Source organism: Lycium ferocissimum, chromosome 7 (assembly GCF_029784015.1).
Source record: "Lycium ferocissimum isolate CSIRO_LF1 chromosome 7, AGI_CSIRO_Lferr_CH_V1, whole genome shotgun sequence".
NCBI classification, from domain to species: Eukaryota; Viridiplantae; Streptophyta; class Magnoliopsida; order Solanales; family Solanaceae; genus Lycium; species Lycium ferocissimum.
Window position 1 is genome coordinate 22,535,761 of NC_081348.1, and position 23,162 is coordinate 22,558,922.

The 23,162-nt window shown below is 35.5% G+C and overlaps 2 protein-coding genes and 1 pseudogene across 2 annotated transcripts; all 3 read right to left on the reverse strand.

Annotated features, from left to right (window-relative positions):
- Positions 1-7,909: 7,909 nt before the first annotated feature.
- On the reverse strand, positions 7,910-10,020 carry LOC132063832 (uncharacterized; annotated as a pseudogene).
- Positions 10,021-10,357: 337 nt separating this feature from the next.
- On the reverse strand, positions 10,358-11,415 carry LOC132063833 (uncharacterized). The gene has a single exon (XM_059456561.1). The coding sequence runs from the start codon at positions 11,183-11,185 to the stop codon at positions 10,373-10,375; it is 813 nt and encodes a 270-aa protein (XP_059312544.1). The 5' UTR covers positions 11,186-11,415; the 3' UTR covers positions 10,358-10,372.
- Positions 11,416-16,214: 4,799 nt separating this feature from the next.
- On the reverse strand, positions 16,215-21,415 carry LOC132063834 (BAG family molecular chaperone regulator 6). Its single transcript, XM_059456562.1, has 3 exons — positions 21,252-21,415; positions 18,596-20,529; positions 16,215-18,235 (listed from the first exon to the last, which is right to left on the reverse strand). Exons 2-3 carry the CDS (start codon positions 20,462-20,464, stop codon positions 16,334-16,336), a joined length of 3,771 nt encoding a protein of 1,256 aa, XP_059312545.1. The 5' UTR covers positions 20,465-20,529; positions 21,252-21,415; the 3' UTR covers positions 16,215-16,333.
- Between the last annotated feature and the right edge of the window lie 1,747 nt (positions 21,416-23,162).

Sequence of the window (23,162 nt, forward strand, 5' to 3'; positions counted from 1 at the left end):
TCAAAAGAAAAAAACATATATAGTTAAACACGACGCCTTAGAAAGAATATATCATGATTAAAATGCTAGCCAAACAAATCCAACCATGAATAAAACTTTGCCAAACAATCAGAAAATTTATCTGACACCACAAGTTCTGCAACTTTTTTGGACCTAAATTACTAAGTCTTGAAGTTGCTCTCAACGACTGCCTTCCTTGTTTTGTTTGATGCTTCTTTCAAGCAAAATCTTTGAGTAATGAGTTAGATACATGAAATTAATTTTTGAAAGAAATTTCATGTGATTAAGAAAATTAAGTTACAATGTGGTTAAAACATAGTTAGAGGCAAACACTTTCCTAATAATTTTGTATATACGGGAAAACTCTTATTTTCCCTACAAATAGTAAAAAACTTTCGTAACTTCCTTGTTGAAAGCTTTCCAGCTTCCCTGCCTTAAGGAGAATACAAAACAAAACATACTTGTAGATTGTAGAAAGATTGATACTCCAACATGTGCGGCTTGTTCAATGTGGTTAAAACATAGGTTATTCAACATGAGAAAATAATTCATAGAGGCAAACACTTTTCTAATATTTTTGTATATACGGGAAAAACTCTTATTTTTCCTACAAATAGTGAAGAACTTTCGTAACTTCCTTTGTTGAAAGCTGTCCAGCTTCCCTGCCTTAAGGAATACAAAAACAAAACATGTGACGATTATATATATATATATATATGTAAGAAGATAAATATTAGCAAGACAATGTCTTACTCTATACACACGGTAGACTTTATGCCCACACCCTCAACGACTCAAAATCTCATTTTTTAACTGCACCACACTCCAAGAGATTTAAGCTCAAATTTTAGTGTTTGTACCCACAATATTATTAAGACTTACTCCAATATCATGTGTCGAAATGAATGGGCAGCATACTTAAGGCGCGCGGAGCTACGAACCAACAAAAGATAGTCGGTTAAATTGATTAAAAAAAAAAATTACCTCTAAAATAACTGATCATGTGTTTCTTTCTAGGAGAAGCATTATCACATATTATTAGATAATGCAATAACATCATATCAAAACGGATATGGTAAATCTCATAATTCATTCTCAATGGAAATAGATGCATGTAGTTAAGTTACAATCTCAATCCCAATTCACAATAACATAATGAGACCAAAGGTGTCACAATTAAATCAAACATACAACACAACATATTTACCCAAAATCCCAACAAATCAGCCCTAAACAGTTGATTATGATACAAACTTACAAAGAGAAACATCCATACCCAGAACACCAATAGACCTTGATAAGAAAATTATAAACAGCAAGAAGGAAAGGATAAAACTAAAGCACGATGGCATGCTAACATAATTTGTTACGATTCTTGCGATAAAAGAAATTAAAATAACTTATAGAAACAGATATTTCGTGCATGCTGGAATCAATGAGAAATTATAGTCCAATATATATAAAGGAGGCAGCTGAAATTGTATTCTACTTCCATGTAAAATATTTCCTAGTTGATCTTAATCGCGAAAGGTAATATTGGACGAGCTAGTTGACTCCTAATAGGATTAACTATATGGATCTTTTTAAAACTTTATTTTACGGTTGGTAATAGGGGTTTGTGTAGGACACGATCTTTCTAGGAAGTTGGATATTTCATTAAGGCATTAGAAGTTCATACAATTTCGTATAAGGCAAGGAATTTATTTAAGAATATGTTTTAGTTGGATTTGAAGTCCTAATTATTAGAACAATAATTAAATGTCTATTCTTAAATAAATATTAGGAAATTATTAAATGACTATTTTGTCTATTGCAGAGTCTTTTAATGAAGGGCAAAAAGTTCAATCAATATTTCTAATGCCCTTCGTACTTTTAATATAGCATAGATCGTATAAGAATTGAGAATGTTTTGATAGTTTTCACAATTTGTGGGGTTTTTATGTCTATAAGAGAAAATACAACTTAAAATATCCAAATTGTATGTCCAAACATGGTCTGAAACCATGGTTTGAAACCAGGTTTCAAACCATGGTTTCAAACCATGTCCAAACGGGGCCTAAGTAGGCGTTTGGCCGTCAATTTTCAAATCATGGTTTGAAACCAGCGTTTGGACGTGCGTTTTCAGTCATGGTTTGAAACCATGGTTTCAAACCCCAAATCATCCAAAAAGTATGGTTTGGGGTTTGAAACCATGGTTTCAACTTTTTTAAATACAATATTTAACCCATAAGTTTATATTTTGTAAAAAAAGACCCATAAGTTGGTAAATATTTTTAACAATTACCTCCATCAATCATTTACCAATCTCATTAACTTCTACCAACCTTTATTTATGTCTACCAACCTTTAATTTATGTGGAAAAATTATATTAAATAGTAGTTACATTACTATTCATGTTAAATTTTCGTTTTTATTAAAGTAAAGTTTGATTAATTGATGTTGCATTTTTTACAAAAGTCTTCTAGTAGTGTACTAATTTTGTTATAAACTATGATTTGCTCATTTGGTAAGATAGTATAAGAATTGAGAATGTTTTGATAGTTTTCACAATTTGTGGAGTTTTTATGTCTATAAGAAAAAATATAACTTAAAATATCCAAATTATATCAAATCATATCCAAACGCTTTAGTTCGTGAGGAAACCACCACGGGTAAAAACAAAAGAAAGGAATAGAACATTGAGCTTGCAGAATGCGTGGGCCAATGCTAATCTGTATTGAAACCAATAATATGATCAGATGCAAACTACAAAATATTTATATTATTTATTCTACTCTTTTTGTTGGGGGCAGCGGGACAAATAGTTTTTTTTTTTCCCTCGTAAAATTGTTCCTCAGTCTTGATTATTGCGTCGTCCGATTTTCTCCATTATGAACGGAAAATTAGCATATATATTTTTTTTTAATCGGAAGAAGAATTGATACTTAGATTTGTGATATTATGATTTGAATTATTACCCTTGATTATAGCATTGTCTGATTGTCTCTTTGTAAACGAAAAATTACTGTATTTCTAAATCATCTGAAGAAAGACAATAAATAAGAAAGTTTTTTTCTTCTTTTGTCGGTTAATGTATGCAAAACAAGCATGGCATAAACATGCCCATTAGATCAATAAAAATGGCATTGAGCTCAAATATACTTTAACCTAATTAGCATGAAATTCAACCAACAACAAGAAGAAAAACCATTTTCATTAAAGAACAATTCTGTCGTTTGGTTCAAATGCAGGATATCATAGGATTAAAATCAGGACTATAATTTGTGTAATTTATTCTACCTTTTACATGGAATAAATCATACCAACATTTTAGTATAAATATAGTATTTATTTTAACTAATATCTTCAACCAAACACGAAATAAATTTAATTGTAAAATATATACCGAAATAACTCACCTAATCCCTTAACAAATTAAATGACCCCTGAGGGAACAAAAAGTATATAGAAAGAGAGAACTGAAAGTAGCAGAAGTGAGTAGTGGGCACGCCACTTATACAACCACAATTTTGTAACACTAACACCTCTTTCCAGCCAAGACTTTTATGGGTCACAAATGACTCATGTCTCACTTTCAATAGTTTATATTCAAATAAACTTTTAAAACTATTCTTAATTTGTCTTCATGTACTAAGCAAGTGACTAAGTATTAAAAAGCTCCTGGCCAAAACACGCAATTGGGTGCTTCAGACACTTGCAAAGATGTTTTTTAAATGCATAATTACAGATCTAGAACAAGCAATTATAATATTATTAAGCTGGTAGACCTTTTAACTACTCTAAATGTCGGCCATTCGACTTTATACTATAGTCGAGTGTTGCAATCATTAATCATATTTGCGGAGCAATCAACTGGGGGCTGCGATGTCTTGTCAATTTTATGCCATGCATTATATGGTAACAAACATTATCTTAAGTTCTTTTATAGTATTGTACTTAGCTTACCTAATAGGTAAACCAAGATCTCTACCTTACTATAATTTTGATCACAATTCCAGGTCCTATTATTTGGAATTTTGGATTCGCAGGGAAGTTTACTTTGGGAGGTTCTCTGCCAACGACGACCTCATTTTTATCGAAATATCTGATTAAGAATGAAGGGGTATTTATCATCCTATCAAAACTTTGGTGGCATTTATGAGTGCAAAATAATTATTTTTCAGTCCCACATTAGTGGTGGGATCCGGAATTTGGCCTCCTTATATGTTTTTGGACAATTTTCACATTATAAGGCAATTTTGGGGGTTGAGTTAGGCCAAAAATCCATATTTGTATCATGGTATTAAAGTTAAGCATCCCAATTCTTGATCTACCTATTGTTGAACCTCATATTATAAACTCCAAGCTCCAATTGACAATGTTTGAGCATACAAGGAAAAGCTGACTCCCATATCGGTAGTGGGATGAGGGAACAGGTCTTCTCATATGGTCTTGAACAATTTGCACATCATGAACTAGCTTTAGAGATTGAATTCGATCCAAGGTAGTACATTTTTTCATAAATTGTGATAACTGTTTTCAACTCGAATTATATGTGTAAGAACAGATGAATTAAAAGACATACTGTTTTCAACTCGAATTATATGTGTAAGAACAGATGAATTAAAAGACATACATAAGTCACAAAACATCACCTGATAAAATTTCTATGTATGGGAATAGGAGTAGGCAGGTGCATCACATAGGGAGTCTAGTAATGGTGGGGAGAAGAAAGAAATCAAGAATTAATGTTGCTTGTTTGAACAGAACTTGAAATGCCCCAAAATGCTTATAGTCTACAAAGTGATGAGTTGAGGATTGACATTAAGGGAAAAAGTAAAGTATTGAAGTAATGACGAACATGTGGGAAATAAAACAAAGGGGCAGAGTTGAGAATACATAGTTAATGGAAGAGAATGTTTGGATGCCAGACCAGACCAAAATATCCCTAAATCTAAAAACAGTGTTTCCTTAGGGTGGTTGTGATTTGGGGGGTCTCACCAAGATTCATTCACTTTATTTATTTATTTATTTATTTATTATATGGTACTGATTATTATACTGAAATCTTTTCCCCTCTTTTTTAACACAAATGTAGAAGAAAGGAAAAACATAATTAGTTTATTTCACAGGCTCCACATGATGTGTAAGCAACTATTTTTAACACCTTTCTAACTTTTCTACTGGTAAAACCTCACTCGCATAGGCCACGGAATGTTATATCAAACCAATAAATACATGATATGTGTTTGAACATACACAATCATAGTGATTAATTAATATATATTTTAAGTTCGTTAACTATAAGTTGAATTAGTTTCACGTGAACATCATGTACGATGGTTTTACCATACTATAGTGCGTGTTTTCTTTCTCCCTCTTGTTTTAAAATTCTTGTGTAGTCTAAGGGGGTTTCTTCGTAGTGAAGCACTTGCATTTTATGTTCTTTCTTTTTAGTTCTTGTTCTATGGGTTTCTTCGTGATGAAGCACTTTTTTTCTCCCACTTATTTATTATTTTTTAATTCCTTGAAGTTAAACTAAGTGGATTTTGACTAATATTTAAAATCTTCTGATCCACCATTTTGGTATGAGGAAATTGCAATTTTTATAAATTTTCATATATATCTAACAATAACAAATATAACATACCGAGTAGTGTAATTCCACAAATGAGATCTGAGAAGGATAGAGTATACATAAACCTTATTACTCTTACCTCGTGGAGGTAGATTGATATGCTGTTTCTGATAGATCCTCAGCTCACGTCAAGCATATCAAAACAGTTTAAAGAGAAAATACAGTAGTAAAGCCAACATAACAGATAGAATAACCATCTCATAACAATCTCAGGGAGGAACAATACAACAACAAAATAATGCGACAACCCGAAGTACAAGAAACAAGAAGTAGCTAGTAACAATGCAAGAGCAAGACTAAGACTACGAGAATAAAGCTCATATTGCTGGTATGAGAGGAGAAACAGGTAAGGTGCTCCAAACTACGACCAAGTCTATCTCGCGGAAAAACAACTACAATCAACTACTGACTAACATTCTATCTTAAACTGCAACCTCTATATCTTTCTATCTAAGGTCATGACCTCGATTAACTCATGAAGATGCTTCATATCCTGTCTAATCACCTCTCCTAAATACTTTTTTTGCCTCTACCTCTCTTTAAATCCATCACTGTCAACCTCTCACACCTTCTCACTGGGGCATCTGCACATCTTCTCTTCACATGTCTGAACATCTCAGTCTTGCTTTCCTCATTTTGTTCATCATGTAAGCCACTCCCACTTTGTCTCGTATATATTCATTCCTAATCTTATCTGTCATAGTATGCCCACACCTCCACCTTAGCATCCTCATTTCTCATTTTTCATCTTCTGGACATGTGAGTTCTTAACTGGCCAAAACTTCACCCCATACAACATAGTGGGCCTAACTACCACTCGATAGAACTTACCTTTAAGTTATAGATCCAAGAAATGTAAATTTATTTAGTAAAAGAAAACAGATTTCTATAATTGATTGGGATTTGATTATTGGTCGTGACCATATAAGCAAAAAGTATCAAACATAAGTAAATATCATATTTTCTACAAGTCTTTTGCAAAATATTTATTATGGAAGGAAAGAAAATATTGATCGACGTGGTAAATTAAAGGCCCTTTAAGAAGTACGTATAAATAAAAGGGGAAAGAACGTCGCTACCCCCTGAAAATAAAATAATTATCCGCCCATATCCTTCTTACTTTCATGTTACTGAACTATTTATCTGAAAAGCTCCCAAAATTATTATACCAACATGTTATATAAATATACTGAGATAGTATGATTTAATTTATTCAAAAGATACACTTTTCTCAGAAAAACCTCTATGATACCATCATCTTATGTATATATTGTGATGGTATCGTGGAGGACTACTTCAGTCCTTTAATGAGACACTTCTCAATCCTCCGTGATACTATCGTGATACATAAATATACCGAGACGATATCATGAAGGACTGGTTCAGTCCTTTTCTTAGTCCTCCATGATACCATCATGATATATAAATATACAACAATGTATCATGGAAGAAGGGTTTTGGCCGAAGGGGTACTTGGGTAAATATTTTCGGTCGGTTTGGTAAAAAGCGACATTAGTTTAGGAGAAGACATGGATGGATAAATATTCTACATTTTAGGGGTATTTTGTGTTGTTTTTCCCGGATAAAATAACTGCAAGAGAAAAGGATGAGGATTCTTCGATTTAAATGTAGTAATGTTTATCTTCAATTTTTTGAAGTCAAATTTGGTTTCTACTCTAGCTTTTCAGTTTGTTTCTGTATTTTTCAACAATTCAATTAAAACCGTTCTTATAGAAAAAATCGGCTGCAATTATTGAATAGACATTGAGACGTACAATAATGCTAATTAGTTATAATCAACTAGAAGTATGTTCGACGTTACCGGTAAAAGAAAAGGACAATTGAATAGAGTCTTGTTGCATTATTAGTTTAGCTGGTGGACTAATCAAATTAACTTTTTCTAAAACTAGTTTTGTGATAGATTTATCGGTAATTCGCTTTCTCCAATACCGTAAGATAAAGTTCAATTGTCACAATGCACATTGAAAGTGAGATCTTTTTACGGCTATGGGTTGTTTTGAATTTTAGGAGAAATTTGTTGTTCTTACTTATTACTAATCCAATTTCCAGAGTACTAACAAAAAGACTTGCAGCTTGTGTGTTCCAACCCCTTATCATTGTAAAATTTAAAAGGTCTATGGACTTGCCGTTTATCCTTTTGTTCTGTGCCTTTGGTTAATACTTAACAGGTTAATCAGATGAGTTCAATATTAGGAAGTGTTTTTTTTTTCCGAAATCTGTTCCAAAATTAAAACTTCAGAAAAAACACAGTGCGCATAGAATGAAATTTTCTCTGACTTCTCACGTATAGAAATTTTTTCTAAAGGCATGTCGAAGAATTTCGCAGCTTAAAATTTGACAAAATTGCCTCAACTCTATGGTGCAGCTGACAAATCAATGACCAAGGAAAAAGAAGCTCAGCCCCAAAACCTACTAATGAAACCTTTTATCTTTCTTCATACGAGCGTCCAGTGATGGGAACTCAATAAGGTTATAAGTCAGGTCCAAACTGATGGGATTACGAGGAACTGGTTGGAAGGCAGGTGGAAAATTTTCAATTCGAGGAACAGCCTTCATGTTGGCTTCACCAACAGCTGATTCGTATGTATCCATTTTTTCCATGAGAAGTTTCTCCATCTTCTTATTAGTTCCATTCAATGATATGTTTGATATCTTTTTCGAGAGATTTTCTGGAGCCTTTTCCTCCTCCATAATTCCCTTGGCATGCTCAACGCAGCTGTTAGATCTGCTTTCGTTATACGGTGTTCTCAGTTCCTTGATCATGAACTGATCAACAGCATTCGCGGACTGCAGTTTCATAAGAGCTGTATCAGCTAAAGAACGAGCTCGAGAGTACAAGGCATAAGCTTCTGTCCTCTTTCCCGCCGAACTGTAGGACTTTGCTAAGTAGAAGCACCTTTCTGCTCAGAAAACCATACTTTTTAGCTCGCACTCTTCAGCTAAGGCAACTTCGTCCATTTTTCTATCTCTACCAGAACTAACTAGATCAGCAGTATTCTGAAACACTAGATCATACAGCCGAACAAGCTCCTCCGGCTTTGTGACCTTTTCATTTTTATCATCACGGACCTTGCTGAGCTTGCTTTTAGCTATTTTAACTAGCAACTGATTCCGCTCAATGGTTCGCTGCCCTAAAATCACACCAATGGCTTTATCCAGTCCACTTAACTCATCCTTCACATTTTCCGAATTAGCAGCTCTAACCAGGTCATTCCGGATGCAGCTCCTGGCTTCATGATATGCTGCAAATATTTTGTCATATGACACAAGTTTCTTCTCTGCTGGAAGAGAATCAGCGGCTGAGCCATGGATATCTTTCTCCAGTTCCTGAGCTTTCAGAATGGACACCCGTGTCTTTGCATTTGAAATTGGAAATCTATTTCCAAGCCAATGGAGTTCTGTCATAGATGCGACCTGCTGAGATCTTGCCTCTGCCATAGCAGCCTCCAACTTTGCTTTGAAAAGGGTCAGTGCAGGCCCTTCCATTTCACCGATGGAAACGAGTTCAGAAGTTTGTAAGTTAGACTCACTAATCTTGTGTAAGCAATATCTGATACTAGGTTCTAGTTCCTCAACCTGCTCACGGCACAATACTTGGTTCTCTAGATCTCCATATTTTCCAAGTTCCTCATACACAGCCCTGGTGCTTCACTTTAGAGCAACGTCCCAATTTTGATCTTGTTCAAACAAAACTCCCTTTCATGTATGCAGCATAAGCCTCTGCTTCTAAAGATGTTCTTGAATCTCCCTTGATGGAACATAATTCCTGGAAAAGACCCATTTAACGGCCTTTCTCAACCGACCAGTGAGATAACTTCTTTGGCGTGCATTTGGTCCATCAAGCAATGTTTTCTTTTCCATAGCATGACCCCAAGCTCTCTCAGCTGTATAGAGAACCAAGTTGAGAAACCTCACTTCAGTGACTGTATTTACTGAAATTGGAAGCTTAGTGTACTTCAAACGTCCGTGAGTGAACTTGAGGGATTGATATAATCTCCTTAATCTAGCCGTACAATACCTCCTGTAACGATCATAATCACCGAATCGTAATCCATGCTGCATTTGAGCAGATTTAAAAGCTGTAACACATTGACGGAGAACTTAGAGTTACTGATTTGATCAGAAGAAATACAACTCTGTTCATCGATTTCCATGGCGGAACTTTCCATGTGATTTGGCGCCATTGTGGAGAAATTAGCTTTACCTAAGTTTTATAATTCACCTTTCACCAGTCCCCCAATATTAGAAAGCTTATCAACTGTTACCACCATAAAGTGTAAGAGTATAAAGCTAAAAGATTTTTACATTTCTACATAGAAATACCTCACTGGTTTAGAGATATTAAGTTAAACAGTTTCAATTTTGATGACAAGAACCGTTTGCAATCTCAATGCATCTACTTGATTCTTGATTAATGAAATTCACATTACCAGATCAAAAAAGTTACAAGGTAAAATAACACTAACTATTATGCATGTCTGCTCTAGTTGTTTATTTAAAAAACAAAAATCATCTATATATCACCTAAGAAAGATCAACGGAATACAAAATAGCAGTTTGATTCAAATAAGCTCCATAAGAAGAATCAAGAACAAGAAGCTAAAAACTAGATTACATCACAAATGTTAATTGCTAATCCAACGTAACCAAAAATTGCAATGAAAAAACAGATGAATGATTAAAATCTGGAATTAAGGGGACTAAAAGGGTGGAAATGAAATCTGGACCGTTCATTATGGCTCCTTCTCAAAGGATTCAGCCCAGAACCCTGAATTCTGATCTAACGGTCGCAATTGAATCTTCTTCTGCATCATTAATCCACACAACAAACCTCCACCGTCCGATGATTTCAAATCATTCTTTCCCGCCATCACTGTTCTTACACAATTCCAATCTTTCAACGCTGTTGAAACAACCGATGACGACGATGAAGAAGTAGTCGAATCAGTACCGTCCGAATAATCAAAATCACAAGAATCACAAGATCCAACGGTCCCAATTGATGATTGTTCACTCCTCTTCGATCCTACACGGCTTAAACGGCGTCGTCTCCCCCATTTACCACCATTCTCTTTCTCTTGCATCAAATCACGGAAACATACAGCAGTTAATCCATTCAATAACGTAAAATCAGTACTACTATAAACCGAAGCAGCGATATTCAAAACTCCATGGAATCTTCCAGAAGGTCTTCTAACTTGTACAGCTGTAAAAGCCGGAGTTGCAGTACTAATTCCAGAGTACATATTACTCATCAGTAATCGTACGGTACCGATGAGATGATCTTTGATATAACCAACGGCGTAGATTTCAACTGATACACCGGAGGTATCGCTGGAAATGAAATCTGGTGTTACACGGAAGAGGAATTTGTCGTTCCAAGTAGGGTTTTCGCCGCCGAAATTATCGATTTTGGAACGGAGTTTGGTGGATGAGTCAATCCAGAGTAAGGCGTAGGTTTGCATACGGCGCAAGTTAGCGACTGGGGTTTTGAGGGATTGAGCAGAGATTAAGTTTATCTCCAGAATTTGAGTTCCCTCTTCCATGGTGAAATTAACTACTTTGTGTGCTAATAATACATTGAAAATTGATGGTTTACAGTAAGAACAAGAATTGAATTATCCTATTTCTTGATTTCAATTCATGGTTTTGAGAAAAGAGTCCACGCGATAGAGAGAGGATTTTGCTCTCCCTGCCGCTGGCGAAATGTTTATCTTTTGGAATTACATATATACCCTGGAGGAAACTGTTTGATGGATTGTTGGGCTTGACATGGTAAATGGGCTGGGCTGACCCGGGTGTCGATTTGTGAGCATAAATGGGGGCTCTGTTTGCACCCGCTTATTTAACTTGTACTCACTTCTTCTAAATTATTTAACTTGTAATAGTATTCCCTCATTCCCAAATTATTTATTGTGATTTTTAAAAATAGTTGTCTCAAATTATTTATCGTTTTAGAAGTTCAAGATAAAATTGATTATTTTTTTCCCATTTCACTGTAGTAGTTATTGTTGTTGAAGACTACAAATACCTTAATTATGGGGTGATGTTATAATTGTTCAAATACTAATGAAGCATAAAAATAGTTAAAAGTCCCTCCTAGTTAATGTTTCTTAAGGAGCGTTAAAAGAGAATTATGACAGATGATTTGAGACGGAGGGAGTAATAAACTTCGGACAAAAAGTTCCGCTTCTTCTTCAACATAATTGATATCATCTTCCAGACTTCCCTGTATAAGGTGGTGATATATTGATATCATCTTCCAGACTTCCCTGTATAAGGTGGTGATATTAGCTTTCAGGTAATACGTAATTCTTACCGGATTATGTCTTTTATAGTAATGTTTGACCATATTACAATATCGTTGAATGTTAAAATAAGCTTACCTCATAAATAATCTTGACTCAATTAAAGTTGCGTTTGTGTACATTGCCATTAATATTTATTTTAAAATTGAAAGCCTCACCTTAAAAATATTTGAAGTTTTGCTTAAATGTCTAAACTTAAGTTATATGTGCTTGATGTTCATGCCAAATATCTGAACTTTAACCATATGTGCCTGAAGTTCATGCCAAAAAAATTTAAATATCAGTCATTTGCGCCTGAATTTTACTCATGTATGTGACCTCCCAACTTCAGACAACATTTATGCAACTTCAGCGCCGTATGTGTGTGTGATGTGATGTTATCCCGAAAGTGGATAATTTTGCAATTTTTTAACACTGTAGGTGTGACTTAAATGGTGGTCTCAAGTTCGGCTATCCGTACACTTCACCTAATTCTTGAATGGACTGCTTATTACATCCTCCCTTAATTTAATTACAATTTATATAAACCTCCCCAATTTTTTATTTTTTTTGTAAATTGTCATGTCTTTATTTTTTGGTTCTTATATAGATGGTGATTGGTTGGGTAGTAGGGGTGTACATGGGACCGGGTTGGTTCGGATTTTTACAAACCAAACCAAACCATTTGTGTCGGGTTATTAAATCTATAAACCAAATCAAACCAATAAAAGTCGGGTTTTTCGATATCAATTTTTCGGTTTTTCGGTTTTTTCGGGTTTCTGGGTTTTTCATAGTAGCTAATGAAAAGCACGGAGAAAGGCTTCTTAAAAAGAGTTCTAGTACAAAATATCAACATATAAGATGGAGGCAGAACACTGTTTGAAGTTTTAACTTCATAATATAACTAAAATGTCAAATAGCCATATTTTTACTCTCAAAGGTGTTCATAACAGCATCAAATGGCTTTTTTGTGAAATGAGAAAAGGAGAACAATGGCTTTTTGTGAAATGAGAAAGGGATCTGATTTTGGGAGAAGGGGTATATAGCCGAATAGGGTATTTTAGTGACATTTGCATTACATAACATGTTTTGGACTTCTGATGTTCATTTCCTTCTGGGCTTTATTTGTATATTATTTAGATGGCCTTCTTAAGTATAAATCTAATTGTAAGAAAGAAAACAAAAATTATGAAAAATTTTAAGAAAATATTTATAAATTACATTTTAATAAATATTTTTATGTATAACATAATTTAAAAGTAGTATATCTATAATCGGGTTGGTTTGGGTTCGCTTGACTTTTTTTAGTTAAAAAAACCAAACCAACCCTATAATGGTCAGCTTTTTTTTCCAAACACCAAACCAAATCAAACCAAACCACTAGTCGGGTTTTTTTTTAGCATTTGCCTATTTGTCGGTTTGGTGCGGTTTATCATTTCTTGTATGTTTCTATTGGGTAGCTCAGCGTTACATGTTTGAGGTGCACTAAACTTCTTCGATGCTTCGTGAGAATGTTTAAACACATCGAAGTCATAAGGTTGAAGTATTTTGTTTGACTGTTTGACGGGAAAGAATATAGATACCTCCTTGTTAAATTTACTCGTTATCATTCTAATATATATAACACGCTTTTTTCTTTTAAATCTTCGAAAAAGGTTAACATAATTAACTAAAATAACGTTTTGGACAAGAATTCTAATTAAGTTCCTTAACCTCTCATATTCCAGAGATGAACTTTAGAAAGATACAATCGCCACCAAAATATAACCACTGGTTTATCTCTTCAAAGTAACAAAAGTTCCCTTAGTTTCTTTTTCATTTTCCTTTTTTAAATAATCGTCTTTTTCGGTTAATTTTTAAGGCCCTCCTTTAATTTGTTTGATGTAAGAGTTCAACCCATTACCATAAATCAGCCAGATTGAAGAACTATCTTCATCAAACAACCTCCTCAATTCAGATGTAATCTTTAGGTGTTCACTGAATGTTGAGCTTTTAGTTCATACATCTAGCTGCCTTGTTCTGCACGTGCAAAAGTTCAGTAGCTTAATGCGTTCAATTAGTGTTTGATTTTTTCTTAAGAGAAGCAATGAAAGTATGTTTTATTTAACCTTTTCACACTTAATCACAGTTAATTAATATACATTTTCACCTAATTAAATAATTTAATTATAATAAATTTACATGATTTGACGTTAAACACAGTAACACACTATATAAGTACTTACTGGGAGCATTTAATATAATTTTTACATTCTACTAGACAACTTTGTGATATATGATTAAAGGATCTGTCTTCACAAATAAATATTTTGCTGAATGAATTCCAATCCGACTAACTATTTAGCTAGTATAGCAAAATTAGTTAATTTCAAGGGCCTAACTAAGAAAAGAGTAACGTGTGGGTAATATAGTTACTATTATGTTATATAATTCAAATAAACAAAATCTGTAATATAAAATTTCAACTGATTTAGTCGAAAGTAGATGTTAATTGATTTTAAAACCCTAATTCTTAGGACTGTCTACATAGTCCAAATTAAGAAAGATTTAATGAGAAAAATAAATCCTAAATTACTTATATATATACTAGTTAATTACGGTTGGAAGAATAACTCAAGTTGGAGTAAGAAATCAAATTTGTTTAGGATTTGATGTTTTAATTCATGTCTAATAGTAGTGAAATTCATATAGGAATAAGTTTTTATATTTATAGTCAAAGTAGGTTTCTTACTACTTATAAATAGGTGTGTTGCATATTTCATATATACTAGAGAATAGAGGAGAATTATAGAGCACATTCATTTGTGATATTCTGAATAAAATATTTTCCACTCAGTTACATATTTTCCATTCAGTTACCTTATCCATCAACTTATCACCTTATATATCAAAGTGACCCTAAATTAGAGGAAATTTTCTCTAAAATAAAACACGGAATATAACTATATATTCTACAGTTTACGTTGTTTCCTTGTTCTAGACTTCTACGTGTGTTGTTCATATTACAACAATGGCGTATTCCTCATCAGGGCCGGCAAAATACAGACTTATAACTGTAGAAGTAAAATCTGCTAAATTTGATGTGAAAAAGAATGACAAATTCTACGTGAAAATTTATATACATAAAGAGAATCAACTGAAAACAAGTAAGATCAAGATTGGGACCAAGCAGCAATGGAACCAAAAGTTTGTTTTCGTTGTTCCATCCACTAAAAGTTCTAGTCTTCGTTTCGAGATCTTTAAGGCTGGTAAGTTTTTATCACGAGATTCTTTACTAGGTGTGGCTGAATACAAACTGGATACTGAGAGTGAAGAAGATGAAAGTGCTGTATATAATACTGATAATGAATACAAGTCGGATAGTGATTATGAGGATTGTATGTCGTCCACGTCTTGTTCGAAATTTAGGGTTTTGCAGAGTCTTAAGATATGGAGATGTGATAGTGATAAGATCTCAAAGGGAGAGTTGGATGTAGAGATAGAGTTGGCAGGGAAGAATCCATCAATGGTTGGTGCTTTTAACTGGAAACGCTTTGGCATGAAGTATAAAGATTTTATGATGGAGGAGACAAAGGGCAGTTCCAGTGGTGGATGTGTGTGTTTTACTCCTATCGCAGAGCAGAAACGGTTTTAAGCTTTGAACTTTATGAGTTTTGAATTCATAGACAATTATTTCATGTATCAGTGATTGAGTTCTGAATTTGATTTTGATATACTATATATTTAGCAACTTCTTTTACACAACACTTAGGCCAAAGCAACTGAATTTACCAATCTGTATATTCAATAGCTAGCCTATTTATGTGCAGTTCTTGTTCTTCAATTTTTGTAGTTGTAGAGTATAACTTTAATCTTAGTAATTACATTTTTTTTTTCCGAGAAACTGGTACTGGATGGTTTATCTTAGTAATTATTAGTTCTTACGAAACTTCCTTGTGATCTTGCTTATGGGGAGGAAAATTGATCCACTTTCATGTGAATAGTGTTGTTTCGTGATATTTTATAGAGCTACTTTATATTTATTCCTCTAACCTCGTTTAGTAACTGTTAGTATTCTTACTATTATTTATTTTTTAATTCATAGCATGCCCTTATTGTTTGAGAAGTGATTACCTATTTCCATTTAATGCGGATCTAAAGACATGAAAAGAGAATTTAGCAAATTATATAACCTATCGAAGGAGAGAAGGAGAGAATGATGTTAAAGTGAATGAACATCTTGTACTTAACAACTACTGCTACGCTTTACTGCCAAATATGATGCGAAACCAGCAGGGACAACAACTAATTAAGAAGAAAACACATTTATAACTGTTATTCCAGATACATAGCATACAATGAAACAGAGACGGAGACCACATGAACCAAACTACTACTATCAAAAGTAAATCACCAAGATTTATGTTCTCACATTGCCAACGCCACAGCTTTGTCTCCGAGTGAGTCATTCAATGGCTTCACACAGGTTGACCCAGCTGCTGGTACCTTATTGCGTCTCAATTTTAGCTTCTTCTTCCTGGACAATCTCTTCTCCAGATCCTTAACTCTTCCAGAAAGACTGGATATAGCAGTCAGTTGTTCATTCCCTGTTTTGATTAGTTTCTCCATCATCTCCCTTAATTTTTCGTTATCCTCTATAAGCTTTCTATCGCTCTCAGACAGTGTATCACTAACACAGGATACTTGGCTCGCAGTAGGTGATGATGGTGACATGTCCACTTTCTTCCATTCTTTAAGCTCTTTTGCATCCATAACTTGTACTTCAGTAGGCACGGAACCAAAAGAATGGGCAGCATCAGCAGAATTACCTTCCACTGCATCACATGTCGATGGATATGTGCTGTGGTGCTCCGCTACACCAAGCTTTTTCTCCCCTGACAGCTCTGTCTCAGTAGTTGCAGCTTCTGATGTTGGAGCAGCCATAGCTTTACTTCCATCCACTTTAGCATTATCGGCAGCCACCGGTTCTTTCCCTTGCATGTCAAAATTCTCCTCCACATGCATCTGCTCATCTTCCACATTATGCTCTTTGCATTCATTATCAGGTACAGGGAGCCCAGCATCATTGCGAGCTGGAAATTCCTCACCTTGCACCTCCATATTTTCCTCCCTAACTTTCTGCTTATCCTGAAAGTGATACTCTTGAACCTCGTCATTGGTAACAGTGGATAGTTGAGGCTCTGCCGATTGTTCTTTGATGTTTCCAAGGATTTCAATGTCTCTGTCTACTGCATTTTGCATTTTCTGTTGCAGAACCTCATCTGTCTCTGATTCCTCCTTGTTGGTAGTATCTGTTGGCTGGTTTGTGGAGATTGCATCTTCCTGTGATTGTAGTGAGAAACCATCTGATGCACTATCCATACCAACCTTATCATCCACATCAGAGTTGTTCGCATCTTCATTTAATGGTGGTCTTGCATCATCTTTCTCCCGTTTGGGAATGTCAATCAGTACTGCTGCATCTCTTTCCTGAACTTCTGCATTTCCCTCTAGTCCGTTGCTGCTGTCCGTATTCTCCTGCTCCAAAATGACTGGCGTTTCACCCAATGCTTCCAAGGGGTGGTGCTCTAGACTCTCTGTATCAGAGACTTTTTCTTCAGGGATATGTGCAGTAAGGTCTCCTCTGTCATGTTGGAGGATTTCGTCTTTTCTGATTTCATCAGGACCTTGAACACTGGTCTCTTCATCAAGGATTCCTCGAGGGAGTTCTTCCAATTCATCCAAAACGTCACCCTTCTCCTTAAAACCACAACCTATGGCCTGTGAATCAGAATTTGCTATTAGTTCTTCAGAAAATGGATTAGTAGTTGCCAAAGATTGTTCAGCTTCATCATGCTCTTCTAATTTCTCAACTACTGCTGTGTTCTCATCAAGTAACTTATCATTCGCATTTTCGCTAGATTCAAAAGGTTTTTCTGATGCCCCATCTCCCATCTCCAAGTTCTCCATTACCTCCTCAACGTCCTTGGTTTCTACCTGTACCTCTGCATTGCCTATATGATGAGGGTTGGATAGCATGCCTTCCGCACAAAGAGGCTGCTCTTCACAGGGTCCCTTTACATCAGACTTTAGTCCTTCTTCCCCCTTAGCTAAATCATCACCCCGTTCCAACTTTTTCACCTCCTGGCCTCCCTGCAAGGAAACGTTGTCTTCTACCGTACTGCACGTATCCTCACTAGATTTAGCAGTTAAAGCCTGTTCACTGCATGTCAGTTGCTCCTTACAGTTCAGAAGATCCAGCTTCTCCTGCAGGCTAACAAGCTCTTTTGCTACAGATTTTCTATTCTCCCTAACAGTTGGATGCAACCCCTGGCAAAGAATAGAAAAGAGATTTTCGATTACTTCAATAGAAAAGAGTGGGGAAAAAAACTTTATCAGCACAAACTTAATCATATCAGCCATGAAATCACAAACGAAAAACTCAGGTGACATGTACATTGGAATCCTCAAACCTTAAGTGATTTAGACAGTAGGCCAACGAGGACACAAACAAAATCACACAATGCGAATCATGGAGTAAAAAAGCAATACAATCAAGTTGATTTTACATAACCAATCTCAGCTGAGTTCAGAAGTAAAAACATAAAACAACGGTTCCACTAGAATGTATATAGAGGAATATTTATTGCATTTTGCATGATGTTTTTGTAATTCATGTCATCCACATACCTGAATAGTGTCGAGCTTCAGCAGGAGATCCATTATGGCTTCAGTGATAATAGTTCTCTGTTTGCTGTCGCCTCCATTGTCAGCTGAGTTCTCCAAATCCTGACAACGGATTTTAAGCTCGGCCATCTGCTCCTTTATTTTGGCTATCTGCTTTAATTTCTTCAGAGGCTCCCACCTCCGCACGTTGAAACCTCGGTATGCCGACTGAATCATCGTAGCCGCCTTATCATCTGACAGTTCACTCCTCTTATCTCGTTTCATTTTATCACCTGCATCCGCTTCTCCATTAGCTGCTTTCCTGGCTTCACCTCTCTGATGTCCTTCATTGCTGGACTTAGCTTCTGCTGCTACTCTATTATCAGGATGATCTTTTGTCTCATTTGCTGCTTTACTAGCATTGCCCTGGCGTTTCAGATTAGGGAAAACAGTACATTGATGCTGAAGTTTATCTTCTTTGGTCGTCCCTTGGGCAACCTCAACAACTTTAGTCTTGCTTTTACTTGGTTCCACGTCTATGTTTTTTTCCGGCATGCTTGTTGTCGATGATTTGTCTAGTTGAACCTTCTCCTTCTCGTTTGATAAGATGGGAGGTTTGGAGCTGTCACTGCGCGGTTCTGCCAATTTCCGTTTGCCGCCTAGAGGACTAGGGGACCTTGAACTGCCATTACTGCTTTTCTTCTTAGGCAACGGATCAACCCTCAGACAGACAGGAGGCAACTTGGATGACTTTGTAGGAGAAGAGGACTGATTTTTACCTCCGTCTTGAGTGATTTTCTTCTGTTTAGAATCACCATCACGCTTTTGGGACGCATCCTCCTTTTTTCCATCCAAGACCTTCTCATTCTGCTCCACTTGCTTTACAGGAATGGTTTTTATAACAGACTCTTTATTAACTCCCTTCCTGTGGATTTCACTTTCACTATTCACTTCATGTTCTTCAGAATTGCTTCTCTTCTCTTCAGAATCATGTAACATCGGTTTGATTAATTTTGATGGGGAGGTTGGCTCCTGCTCAGCAATGAGGCCAGAATCAGACTCCTTATTAACTTTCTCTCCGGCTTCTTCAGGTTTATAAGGCATCCAGAATATTGGAAATGGAAACTGCTTCCTGTTCACATCATCATGATGTTGTTTTCCAGGAAAATCTCCCCTTTGCTTTGGTGACTCCGAGTTGTTCCCATGATGAGGAGGCCATACATTCCAGACATTTGGTTGTTGGAAGGGCCTGAAATTGCCATACGGTTTCACAACTTGTGAATCTTCCTCCTCCTCTTTATCTTTGGATCCATTAGGCTTCATGCGCTCCCTATTTTTCAGGTCACCAGGTGGTAACCACACAGCTGGATAAGGACAATTCTTGAATCCAAGAGGAACCATAGACTCATTGCTTTCGTTTTCCTTATCCTGGTCATGTTCTTCTATTTTGACACTGCTTCCTCCTTTCTTATTACTACATGGATGATTTGGACAACCACAACAGTGATGATCTCTGTCCATATTCTTTTCATATTCGTAGCGGGGTTGCTCCATGGTAAAATGCGGAGGAGGAACATAATGAGCAGGATGCATCACCGGATATGCAGGATAATTACCGTTGCTGTAGGGAGGTGGTGAAAAATAAGGATAAGGAGGTCTGAACGCACATTGGCTTGTAGAATTGTTATGGAGACAGCAACTGTGACACGGGGGTGGATAAGGATGCCCATAGTTACCACCACAAGGCCAAGAATCACAAGGTAAAGTAGATCTAGCTTGATCAATGTTCATATGATGAGAATTCGGTTCGAAGTGGGGATAATAATGAGGATTATAAGGTACTTGGTTCCTTTGGTAAGGATGAGAGTCCATGAACCTGTTCATGGGATACATCTTATACAGCTTGGTTCAAATGCGGTTCCAAATTAAACTTCCCTTACAAGTGTATACGATATTACCTAGAGAAGAAAAATACAGACTTCAGTGGATGCTTAGGAGGAAAAGAATAAAAGGAATACAAGCAAGGAGATTTTTTTTAAAAAAAAAGCAGCAGCTCTGCATAAAAGTAGTAGTTGTTGGAAAGATCTAAAACAGTGCTTATCATCTCCATCACTCTCTAGTCAGGCAATCTAAGATAATTCTGAGTGCGACTATTATAAAGCATTTGTTTAGATTGACAATTTCCTTCATCTGTTAGTAAAACAGTATTTATGGTCTGATCAATCAGCGGACACTGCTTCGCTTTTTAAATGATACATTGTACAACTATAAGTTCAAGACATGCAAAAGGAGCATTATTTAGGTACAACATCAAATACCCTTTAAGCAAATTTCAAAAGCCCTTTTTGCTTTGGTTGAAGATGGCTGAAAAGCTGCTGTTTTTATTCTGCCATTTGCTCAGAACAATATCTACTCCAAAAGTCCGAATCATCATCAGAATAAAAAGACACAGTCTTTACTCTTATAGTCTTAGTAGGCCAAATGGCAAGACCACGCAACAACAACAATTACGTCTCAGTTCCAAACAAATTATGTTGGGTTATATATGAATCCTAAAACTACACCCAGTCTCAAAATGATGATCGCGTTCGAATTAGAATGCTTAATGCATCTACCATCATTTCAGAACAAGAATACACAGAAAAGCCGAATATAAAAAAGATTTAAGCAATAAACTTACAGTTAAGAAAGAATAAAAGCTCCGTCCAATCGGTTCCACAAATCCAAATGACTCAATTTCCAGGACAAATCTATCCACCAACCCAACTTCTTTAGTGCTCGAACTTTGCTTCTCTCTTTGTAATAACTGCTCTGAAAATGAAATTTTTCTTTCAATCTGATAAATTGCTTCGCCATTTTCATATTTATACTCGACATGTTTGAGAAGTTCTACGTCTTTCGAGATGTTTCGCGCGCCAACGTTAGTTAAGATGTCCCGATATTTCTTCCTTTCCTGCCACGTAATCATTCGGACAACATATTTGAAACAGAGAGGATTAGATGCGGTGGGATACAGGTTATCTCCATGTTCTGCTGAGCTAGGGAAATGACACGTGGATGTTAGCTTAGTTGGCAGCAATCTATTGCTTTTAGTTTTTGAATTATACGGTAACCGGCAGGGCCAGTCAGAATTATCCAGAGTTTCCTTTTGCCTCTAGATATTTCCATTCGTCAGCTGACTTTTAATTTTTTTAAATTTTTTGTGGCTTGATTTTTATCATTTTAATTTCTATATAGATACTAGTTACGTAAGGCCCGTGCTAAGTCCGAACCCAAACTCAAAATATAAATATAGTAATATTTTAGGGAAAATTTCAGTAATGTACAATTTAGCACACAAAATTATATTTGCATAGCCATATTTTTAAATTACAAACCCATGACCCAACAAATTATCGCCCCAGCTTGTATATACAACATTATACAACAATATACAACTTTATACACCTACTATAGATAATGTATAAACCTTGTATAAACATGTATAATAATGTATAAAGAACGTGTTTATACACAACCTACTTTGCTACGGGAGATGTTTATACATTAAAGGGGTTTATAGGTGTTATACAATGTTTATACACTATATATGTTTATACAAGTGTTAAAAATATAACATAATGTATGTGTTTTAATACCCTAAAAAAATCAACATTAGAAAGAGATTTGGAAGGAAAAAAATAGCATCTTGGAGTTTGATATGGGAAAATCTATAAAAGTTTTTCAATAGCAATAGGCAAAATGTTTAAATGGCCATATCGGGTAAATAGTTTATGTCACGACCCAACTCCCGTAGGCCATGACTAGTGCTGAAAAGTGAACACTCGTATACAACTATATCCACAACCAAATACTAAGAACTTATACATAAACGAAGGCAAGCTATCATAACACAATTCCAAAACATCTAAACATATGCAAGCTAGTAGCAACGCCACGGCGGATGGGACCGCCCCAAAGCATAAATCACACAAATATGTATACCCAATCTTGTATAAACATGTATAATAATGTACCAAAATATGGGATCGGACATAAAGAATGGATGTGTTTATCACAAAACGACGTACTGCCGGGCTTCCAAAATCTACAATAACGTCATTAGATACTAACATTAGTTATAGGCACTTAGGAATTGTTTATACTTTATCTTAAATTTGGGGGATTTCCCACATAAATTACGAGAATTCAACTCGACCAAATCATCAACAACAATACCAACAATTCACACGTTGACAACATCATTTTATACAAATGTTAAAAAATATAACAAGCCACAAACGACTATAACTTATTTGTGAACTTTCATTTGTAGAACCCACAACACAACAACTCAAACATACTAAATAAAATTAGTTCTTCACTCCTACACAACACAACAAACACGGCCAAGCCCAACACACATTCACCATGCAAGATTTCATGATTTTCATCCATTTCTACACACTACAACATGTACAAATCATCCATAACACATGAAAAGAAGATTAAACCTTACCTTAGCACTTGACTTCTCAACTTGGTTATGGTTTGTGCCTTGAACTAATACTTGCTCTTGCTACTCCAACGACCACTTCATGTTGTTATACAC